The sequence below is a fragment of the Aphanomyces astaci genome, assembly GCF_000520075.1.
Source record: "Aphanomyces astaci strain APO3 unplaced genomic scaffold supercont1.253, whole genome shotgun sequence".
Taxonomy (NCBI): Eukaryota; Oomycota; class Saprolegniomycetes; order Saprolegniales; family Verrucalvaceae; genus Aphanomyces; species Aphanomyces astaci.
The window spans coordinates 509-11029 of NW_009798516.1; the positions used below are offsets into that span (position 1 = coordinate 509).

A 10521-nucleotide genomic window follows, 5' to 3' on the forward strand; every position below is an offset into this window, starting at 1 on the left:
AGTTACCCATTACTCATCAGATATGTAAAGCCAATCACCATGCAGAACATACATTAACAGAATTCGCCTGACCTAAGTAACGACAGCCACCCATGCATCCTAGGACGCCCGCTTTGACGACACCGCGCGACCACCTCAACGATGCGAAACCCCAGAACCGCTTAGGTGCGACTTCGTTCGAACTTACGAGCTGGGGTATACTCGAGCATTATATATAATAATAATGCACCGTTCATCAAAATGCTCGCGTATACCCAAGCTCTTAAGTGCGAATAATCTCGCACCTAAGCAGTTCTGGGGCTTACGTTAGATCGATAGATTTGGCGAATCAGCACAAAAGTCTAAATTTTGGGTGTAAAAGGACAATACCATATGCTAAAGGGTCCGTCACACGATTGCTCCTCTACATCCTAACTTGTCTTGAGCCCCGATTGCATTGAAAAAGTCGACGTTTTCTCAGTTTCGAATCCAATGTATCGAAGACGGAACAAGGTAGTATACTTTGCCAGTATGTTTAATCTTGGTAAACGGTGTCGGGTGTCTAGTACTGGTGTGGATTCAGCACCACGACAATCGCAGTCACGTTGTCCCGCGACCCTTGGACATCTATTGCGTAATGGACCAAGTTCTACGAAGGTTGTGATAATTCGCTGCAAATACGGATGTCAAACCTCCACGGTTCGCTGGACGTCCTCCCCGTTGCTCAATTCATGCCTACTCACGTGAATAAATACCTTGTTCGCAAAGTACAATAGTACCTGATAAAGTCAACGGCTACTTGGTCTTCCAACACGTCAAACAAGCCGTCGCATGCCAAGAGTAGAAACTCGTCGTGTTCTATCAAGAAATTTGCCATTTTAAATACACGAAATAATCCCAACCTGTGATTTCGACGTGCGAAATTTCGGGCGTAGAAATGACCAACGGGCCCTTGAGGATTTCACTTGGATTGACCATCGGTTGCTCCACCCCATGTTCATCTTCGAGGGTCTAAATAATATTTATTTCATTGTCAAATATCAAGAATAGACACTATATATATTTGCATGATTACCAGGCCAGACGGATGACACGAGTACGCGTCGTAGGTTTTGAAGTCCGAGTCGCCAAACGCCCTTGACACGGCCAACTCGCCCATCACACGCCTGGAAGCAAAAAATAGTCTGCAACTGCATCGATACCGTCGTTGGGTAATTTATATATATATATATATATACTACGTATATTTAATCTACCCGTCAGAAAATAAAATGATACCCTTGTTTATAATATATATATATATACCCGTGAATGATAAAGCCACCGGTGTCTCGAATTCGCTGCGCTTCGTCCGGCCTAACCACGACCACAAAAACCTGAGTCCATATCTACTACTACAACTGAAAAATATATTGTATTTTTAAAATAAATAACAAATATAGCAGAAGGCCAAGCTATCCGGTCGTAGCATAGTAGTTGCTTTCTTTGACACTGGAGTGACACAGCCAAATCGGCCGTCGACTTGCAGTATATACATACAAAGCGAATGCAGTCCCTCTCAATATGGACAATAATCCAAGTGTTTTGGCTCAAAGGACAAGACTACCTGGAGGGTTTGTGGTCGTTGGAGAGTCGAATCGCTCGTCCGTGGCGACTCAGCACAGTGCGCGAGTCGCCGACGTTGGCAACGTATATGATCGAGCCCGCCACCATGACTGTAGTGGCAGTGCTGCCCGCTTGGGGCCGGCTTGAACTCTACCCCACTTGCAGTCCCAATAACCGATAGCACACATGTCGTACGTTTAAAAAATCTGCGTCGGTCGTGTCAAATGCGCTGGACAGGCCCTACGGTGACGATGCTTGTGATGAATCCACAGTGATATACCACCATATATCTATATATATATCTACTTGGGTGATCAGAGTGTGCATGTCATTGCTGGATACGCTTTGGCCGTGGTGGGTACTGCACTGGGCCTGCAATTCATACATAAATGTATCCGTGAGTACCGAGGCCAAATCGAACTACACTGCACTGTGACGTACACTGATGTGGCTGGAAATGTTCTTGTGCAGGTGCTCGTTGACATACTGCGACGCTTCCATGCCCCCTACCCACAGATTTGTTGTCGGGCGCCTCTTGTGTGGACGTACCGTGGCCATCAAACACTCCGAAAAACGACTGCGGGTACATGCCTGCTGCCGTCAGCTCGGCAATGTTGAGGTCCTATACAGCCAAATAGGGTGGTTAGTATAGAGTTGTTGCTGTCGTAGTATTTATTTTTCTAATTTTTCGAATTGAATTTATCTATATAAATTCAATATTTTAAATAAATAATATTTTTATTGCTATGAATCGACGACACAATTAACTGAGCACATAAATTGACCACCCAATCCGATGGTCGGAACCCATATTCATGCGACTGTAATTAGTGTGATTGGCATAATATATACAACGCATGCAGTTTTAAACATCGATCGATGGATTTTTCATCCGAGTCCAACTTATAGATTCGGCAAAACGACAATATAAAGAGTCCGTTGTATATATATATATATATACCGTACTTGAACGATCATGTGGGCATCTTCCATGTGTTTGCGCGTGCCCATATCTTCCCACACGCCCACGTCAAACCTAGTAGTACATCAATCATGTCTAGCCAAGTATTGTGCTTTCGAGTGAAATTTCGTGTTGTGGCGTGGTTTGTCGTTGGAATTTAAATCGATCTGATTGGCTACTTCAGATGAGCTCAAAATTATTAACCAATCAAAACCTTCTCAATGAAATTCTACCAATCAGATCGATTGTGGATCGGTTTGCCCCTCCCCAAATTTGTATCAAATCGACAATAGTAGCAGTATTCTTTCTTCAGTTCAACCCACCGATTCACAGAAAAGCACGTCTGAGAGACGAGGATTTGGTCGCCGATTTCGAGCCGATACGGTTGGCGGTACGCCCCATGCAATTTCATAAACGTGCCGTTCGTAGACCCCAAGTCTTGCAGGTAAAACCCGGTTTCGTCCCACCAAATGGCGGCATGTCGGCGCGAGAGCTCCCCGTCGCCTACACACAGACAGTAGTCAAAAACGTACAAATGTCCAATATATCATCAATAGTGTAGTGTGTGTACAAGAATGAATCATCGACCCAACCACATGTAGTAAGTAGAACACAAGAATTGAGCCAATCAGACTGCAGGATACCACCAACATCACGTCGAATTAGTGTGTGACTTGAATTAGGGTGATACGTAGCACCATAGGACACGTTTTTACATACACTCTTATTGTCAAGTCGATTCGAAATTGGAGTGTTTGGGTGCTCAATCGAATGAGCAGAATCACCAAATCGACAGACAATCGATGATCGACCAATCAAAACCCACAACACTAATCAAGTGGCCAATGAAAATCACTCGTTTGACCAATTCAACAACGAATTAGTGTGTGACTGAAATTAGTGTGACACTGGACGCTTTTATATATATAAAAAAGTCAGTCCAAAGAATCGATCGATAGATTTGGTGAATCAGCACAAAAGTCCAAATTTTGGGTAAAAGGACAATATATATTCAGTACAACGAATCGATCAATCGATAGATTTGGCGAATCATAAGTCCTAATGTGGACAATCAATCAGTCGGTACCCGTGTGAATTGTGTTGTCAGCCGACCGCCCGATTGTCCCCCCCGCCGAGCCTAGCCGGTACGTTTTCCCAGAGAGCTTTCCACACAACACGCGCAGAGACAGCACCACATCATGGCTGTCGTCGTCGTCTTCCATCGCCACCACTTCAAAGTCGGACTTGCCCACTCGAAAGTGACACCCCACCGCCAATGGCCACTGCGTGGCCGACGCCATGTCCCCCGGAATGCACGGCGACAGTCGGATGTACGTGCCATAGTTGGCCTGATCGTGGCTCGATATGAAGTACCCGCCGCCGTTGTGGAACCGCACGACTGCGTGGTTGCGCTCGGCCATGTGCTTGTCTGCAGGAACGCTCACAGCATTCGACGCGTCTCTGCCAATGCCGTTGTCCAGAAGGTGCGGACTCAGCACAAACGACGTGCGCAAGTCGTCGTGTGCCTCCACAGTCATTTTCAACACGATCGTCAAAGGCGCCGCGTGATGGTCGCGTGCTTCACCTTCGACTCTCCTAAGCAACACACGACGCATGAGGAGGGCGAGGGAACGACGCAACGAGAGAGAAGCTACCGATACAGGCGGGAACGGCCAGATAGGCGCCGCGGCACGAATGGAAGCGGTTTGGTTGCCAACACTACGTCCCCGGTTGCTCGCGATGAAACAAACTTCAAACTAACACGAATACCTCTTGGTTGCAGTTTTATGGTCGACGAGCGGCGCTTCCACAAGTCATTCTCTGTGCCTAGGATGTCTACGTTAACTTCACCTGACGAAGACAGAAGCATGTACCTCCTGTCGAGTTGCAACGGCTCTCGAGAGCAAGCTCTCTCGGGGAGAAGAGTGCTGCTTTCAGGGGCAACGAAGTAGTAGTAGTAGGGGGCAACGGAATGGATTCGCCTTCATCGATTGTGATGGACGGGTCCACATAGTGACGCCGACCTTCCATGCTTGTGGTGGATCTATGGTATTCGGATGGCATAGTCCAATTCACATGGCGGGACCCAATATCCCACCACAAAAGATGTCACCTTGGGTCTACTATTTATAGTACTACTAGGTACAATTCCCTTAAGTGTAACACAGTTCCACTGTTGTTTTGACCCGAAATACTGTTTCAATGAGATTTATAAGGAATTTTGTATGCTCAGGCCACCTCACCTCTTACTAGTAGTTGGTTAAGTGCAGCTCAGTGGTTAGCGATGCAGTTAGCCCCGGAGATTTAGCATCGTATGTACTCACCGGGGGTAGGACGGAGTCCCAGGTTACAAGGCTACTGGGGAAAATGTGTATCCGGATGCAATAATTCCCTCATTCAAACAGGATTTCGGGTCAAAACAACAGTGGAACTGTTTTACTGTTAATGAGGGAACTATTATAGTAGTAGTACAGTAGTAGGCAAAACGATATATATTGTACGTAACGTTGGTTCTATTCCTAACGTTAGAGCTGGTCTGGATGCCACCTCATAAAATTATGCCATACTGATCGATAACTTTGTGCCGTGTTACCGATGTCGTGCGTCGCGTCAATGGTTCTCACCAAACGGCATTGTCCTTTTTTACCCAAAACTTGGACTTTTGTGCTGATTCGCCAAATCTATCGATCGATTCTTCGCATTGAACTTTGTAAGTTATGCAAAATGGTCTAGTGTCACACTAATTTCAGTCTCACACTAATTCGTTGTTGAATTGGTCTAAGAGTGAATTTGATTGGGCATTTGATTAGTGTTCTGAGTTTTGATTGGTCGATCGATTGTCTGCCGATTTGGTGCTGCTCATTCAAATGAGAACCCCACTCCAATTTCGAATCGACTTCACAAATACTACTAGTAGTACAGTAGTGTTCATGATAACGTTAATTTGATAGTGTCCGATGTGGAAATATCCGGATATTTGGTTTCTGACCAGCCAAAAATATTCAGGAAGTGCCAAGCTGATCAAATAAATATATACCGCCATATCAATGGCCGCAATATTCAGGAAGTGCCATGCTGATCAAATATATACCGCCAAATCACAGCCAAAAATATTCAGGAAGTGCCATGCTGATCAAATATAAGTACTACTAGTATGTACTAGTACTACTGTAGTATGTAGTACTAGGAGTAACTACGCATCGATGGTAATTATAGCCACGGCAATGATCGCCCGCCTCCAAACCAATCGTTCATGACGAGTGGAGTTTTACCATTCCATTCTACAGTGTGGATAGCGTTTGACGGGCTCAATCCTTCAAACGCTCCTTGAAATTGTCACCTAAGAGCAAAACCACCCGTGGGATGTATCGAATGAGATGTATTCGGATTATGTACAGATAACAGCGAGACTTAATGGAGTGTCCCAGGGATAAATCTCAATTTCCCCACCCATCAGATTTATTCAGATTTATTCAGATTTACACTCACAGGCTGCGGCACTCTGACTACATGTAGCTGCTACTAATGCGGCGCCAAAATGAATCCCACATGACGACTATCACATCACATTCAATCGAACATTACAGTAGAAATCTATCATGTCGATGCGCATGCCGCAGTTCGACGCCGCAAATTATCTCACTCGTCAAAAAAGAGGGCACACCCTTGAGCTTATGAATTATCACAGCATGCGTATTCATGAGCCAACTGTGACGTGGACTCTGACAAAACAATCTACGTGGTGCTCACTAATTCGTTTACCCTGCAGATGCCACCACCACCGCCCTCACAATCGGGGCGACTTGGTTGTCGCTGCGATGTTTAGGGCTATGGCGACGGCGTCAGCAGGATGGACGCATAGCCATTCGACGTAGGGCTGTGAGAGTCGGTGGAGTTCAGAGGTCCAATTAAGCATCACAGGGGTTATCGTAGATGTGCACAGTTCACTGTGACGCCGCCGTCGAATCTCATGGACGTTGCTCCGTCGCGTCGAAATTGCGTGTTGACTGTGAGTTCAACAAAATGGTAATTTTATGTATATTATGCGGGAACTTCATTTTACTATATCAAATACTAGTATTGCTTTGGATTATTATTTTGATATTACTATGAATCCGGATGGCATAAATCTGATGGAGAAATCGAGGCAAAAAAGGTCTATTACATACTTGAAGTAACTTTTTGGGGTCAGATTTATGTTTGGATCTTTCAAATATAAATCTGACCCCTATAAAACCTGCCGATGGGAGCAATAAGTCCGGGGTTGGCCTATCTAAGGGTTATCCGTATAAATCTGAGCTATAACTCCGACCGGTGGAGTTGCGCTAACATATCTGAAGGTGATGCCCTACACGATATAGTTCGACTAGTTGCAAAGATGCAGTTCGGGGTTTCGGAGTTTCGGGGTAGGAAGAAACTACATCGTTGACCGTAATTAGTACGGATTGAGAATTACAGAATTAGTGCGGTCATTAATACATGTGTGATGGAATTCCAGAAATTTGTGGTTGGTAATTAGTGCGGACAATTTCGTGCAATATTGGGTGTATGCCACGATGCCCAATTTGCTCTGGTACATATGAAGCCATCAAGTGCAGTGTAATAACCCTTGTACATGATGTGTCTGCACTATTGACTGTTTACATCAATGCCGATTTGTGATGTGAATTTTCATGAACAAATCCCACTTACAAAAATCAAGATAATAATCCTTACCAATTCTCACAATACTAGTATTCAAAATTGGTGCAGTCCGCACTAATTCTCCAAGCCCATAGATATAGTGCGGTCCGCACTACACTAATACATGTGCCGTAGGTCTGTCTGGGGACGAGGTTGAAAATTAATTCCGTCGGCACTAATCACGGTCAACGGTGTAATGGTCAATTACTAAATTGCTCCCAAGAGATGCTGCAAATCTGGCGATCTTTTGGAAGTTTTGGGATGGTCAATTTGTTCAGCGGCTAACGTTATTGTGACGGTGATCAGTTACTGACAGGAATGTGTTGGCCGTTGCAGGACGACCGACGATGTCCTTGGATCCATCCAAGATATCCCACACCGATCCAGTACTTTGTGCCATGTTGACAACGTCGTGCGAGACGTCAATGGCTCTCACCTATCGGTATGTATCCACCACGTGCGAGAAGGCCGACGCTCGAAGATTTGGTCCGCGCGTGTTGATTTGACGCGAGAAGCACCAAATTGAGACATGTGGTTGGCTACAAAGACTAAAAGTGCATGTTTTCAGCCAATCTGACACCTCGAATGGACCCTTTGACAACGGAGGGATTTGTTCACAAGAGATACTATTAACACGTAGTATTATTAATATATTTACTGCTATTAATATTAATAACAGTAAATATATTAATAATACTACGTGTAGCAGAATGGATAGGTGTACTGATTGGCTGGCTATAAAGGTCCAAAATGCCCCGTATTCAGCCAATCCGATATCACCAATAGAGTGCACATCACCGATACTCCAGAGTATATATTTCTTCCAGACACTTTTACTGTGAAGTAACACAAACACGAGTGTGTGTACAAGAATGGGAATAGAATATCAGACGTTATTAGATCATCTCCACTTGGTTCGTTGGTTGGACTTATTAGTACTTGATCAATCGTTCCAACAATCGCTTCTTGTCCTCCAACTCGCGAAGCGTGGCTTCTTCGTGGTCTTCCAACCATTCGCGGGCTTCGCGGATGGTGTTTTCGGCCTGGCTGTCGCCCTTTTCGCGGGCGATTTCCAAGGCGCGGTAGATGAACCCTTCCAAGTTGTTGCGCGCTTCAATCTTGCGCAGCACTTCGGCGTCGTCCTTCTTGTACTTTTCCGCGTCCGCCACCATGCGGTCAATGTCTTCCTGGCTCAAGCGGCCGCCGTTGCTGCTGATCGTGGTCTCGGCCTTGGCGTGGGTCTTCTTGTCCTTGGCGCTCACGTTCAAGATGCCGTTGGCGTCGATCTCGAACGTCACTTCCACTTGGGGCTCGCCGCGCTTGGCGCGTTCAATGCCCGAGATCGTGAACTCGCCCAGCTTGTTGTTGTGGTCCACGCACGCGCGCTCGCCTTCGTAGATGACCACGTTCACTTGGGTTTGGTAGTCGGCTTCGGTCGTGTACACGCGCGTCTTCTTGACCGGGATCGCCGTGTTGCGCTTGATCAGCACCGACATGACCTTGCCCACGGTTTCAATGCCCAGAGACAAGGGCGTCACGTCCACCAACAACAACGAGTTGGTCGCGTCGTTGCGGATGCCGCTCAGGATCGCGCCTTGCACGGCCGCACCGTACGCCACGGCTTCATCGGGGTTGATGGACTTGCTCAGCTCCTTGCCGCCAAACAGACCCGACAGCATGTTTTGCACCTTGGGGATACGCGTGGACCCGCCCACGAGCACCAGTTCCGAGATTTGGTCGGGCTTCATGTTGGCGTCTTGCAACACCTTCAACACGGTTTCTTCCGTGCGCTTGAAGCACTCGTCGTTGAGCGACTCAAACTTGGCGCGCGTCATGGTCGAGCTAAAGTCGACGCCTTCGAAGAGCGAGTCCACTTCGATCGTGGCGCTGGTGGTCGTGGAAAGCATGCGCTTGGCAGACTCGCACGCCGTGCGCAGGCGGCGCATGGACCGGGCCGACGTCGTCGGGTCCAAGTTCTTGTTCTTGCGCTTGAACTCGGTGATCAAGTAGTCGACCATGTTCGAGTCAAAGTCTTCGCCACCCAAGTGCGTGTCACCGCCCGTGGACTTGACTTCGAAGATGCCGTTCTCAATCGACAAGATGGACACATCAAACGTGCCTCCGCCCAAGTCGAAGATCAAAATGTTCGACTTGCCTTCCGCGCCGGCGTTCGTGTCCAACCCGTACGCGAGGGCGGCGGCGGTGGGCTCGTTGATGATGCGCTTCACGTCGAGGCCAGCGATGGCGCCGGCGTCCTTGGTGGATTGACGCTGCTGGTCGTTGAAATACGCAGGCACGGTCACCACGGCTTGCTTGATCTCTTGGCCGAGGTAGTTTTCCGCGGTTTCCTTCATGCGGGTCAGCACCATCGACGAGATTTCTTCGGGGGTGAAGCTCTTGGCTTCGCCCTTGAACGTCACTTCGATCAACGGCTTGTCGTCGTCCCCGGCGGTAATCTTGAACGGGAAGTGCGCGGCGTCCTTCTTCACGATCGGGTCGCTGAAGTTGCGGCCAATGATACGCTTGGCGTCGAACACCGTGTTGGTGGCGTTGGACGCGGCTTGGATCTTGGCGGCTTCACCGATCAAGCGCTCGGTTTCGTTGAACGCCACCCACGAAGGGGTCGTGCGGTTGCCTTCGCTGTTGGCGATGATTTCCACTTGGCCATCCTTCCACACACCCACGCACGAGTAGGTGGTACCGAGATCGATCCCGATCACTTCCGAGAAACCACGCTCGGCGCGCTTGGCACGTTCTTCGCGGTCGGCGCGGGCCTTGTTGATCTTTTCTTCGATCTCGAGGCGCTTCAACTTGCGCGTGGCGTCGTCCATCTCCACGCCACCGGCTTCTTCTTCAAGCACTTGGAGGGCGGCTTGCGCTTGCGTCAAACCGGCTTGCAATTGCTTGTTGCCCTTGTCCAAGGTCAAACCCTTGGTGTACGCAGTCACGGCCTTTTGGTACGACTTGATGAAGTAGTACGCGGCACCGAGGCGGGCGTAGCCCTTGCCCCACTTGGCGTCGATCTCGATACACTTGTTGGCATCTTGCAAAGCCAACGCAGCGTTGCCCGCGCTCAAGTACGCCGCAGATCTGTTCGAGTAGTAGATGTGGTTGGTGGGCTCGAAACCGATGGCGTTCGTGAACTCCTTGATGGCCGTGGCGTGGTCGCCGGCGGCGTACGCTTCGTTACCACGGTTCTTGGCTTCCGTACCTTGTTGGGTACGTTCTTCCGCGGAAAGGTTGGCATGGGCATCCTTGGTGCCTTTGCCCGTGCGACGACGTTGAGGGGCCAT

The 10521-nt window shown here is 48.1% G+C and overlaps 2 protein-coding genes across 8 annotated transcripts; both read right to left on the reverse strand.

Moving 5' to 3' along the window:
- Positions 1-445: 445 nt before the first annotated feature.
- On the reverse strand, positions 446-4626 carry H257_18884 (hypothetical protein). 7 transcript variants are annotated; one of them, XM_009848016.1, is made up of 17 exons: positions 4420-4626; positions 4316-4372; positions 4201-4264; positions 3633-4141; positions 2869-3049; positions 2551-2620; positions 2134-2206; positions 2026-2090; positions 1891-1956; positions 1780-1824; positions 1586-1734; positions 1285-1335; positions 1055-1145; positions 882-990; positions 759-837; positions 672-714; positions 446-628 (listed from the first exon to the last, which is right to left on the reverse strand). In XM_009848016.1, the coding sequence occupies exons 1-17, from the start codon at positions 4607-4609 to the stop codon at positions 542-544; spliced, it is 1929 nt and encodes a 642-aa protein (XP_009846318.1). In that variant the 5' UTR covers positions 4610-4626; the 3' UTR covers positions 446-541. The 7 variants fall into 7 exon arrangements, with proteins under 7 accessions (XP_009846318.1, XP_009846317.1, XP_009846319.1 ...); XM_009848015.1 differs by having other exon boundaries at positions 1055-1163; XM_009848017.1 differs by having other exon boundaries at positions 446-714.
- A 3461-nt stretch (positions 4627-8087) lies between these two features.
- On the reverse strand, positions 8088-10521 carry H257_18885 (chaperone DnaK; the record flags this gene model as incomplete). The annotated part of the gene is made up of 1 exon (XM_009848022.1): positions 8088-10521. One exon carries the CDS (start codon positions 10519-10521, stop codon positions 8161-8163), a length of 2361 nt encoding a protein of 786 aa, XP_009846324.1. The 3' UTR covers positions 8088-8160.

Bases quoted from the DNA above. Each gene is read 5' to 3' on its own strand.
- H257_18884 (XM_009848015.1), bottom strand. From the start codon at position 4,609: ATGCCATCCGAATACCATAGATCCACCACAAGCATGGAAGGTCGGCGT. The intron at 2,091-2,133 runs GTACGTCCACAC...ATCTGTGGGTAG, and splicing joins CGGAGTGTTTGATGGCCACG to GGGGCATGGAAGCGTCGCAG. The intron at 838-881 runs GTTGGGATTATT...ATTTCTTGATAG, and splicing joins TTCGCACGTCGAAATCACAG to AACACGACGAGTTTCTACTC.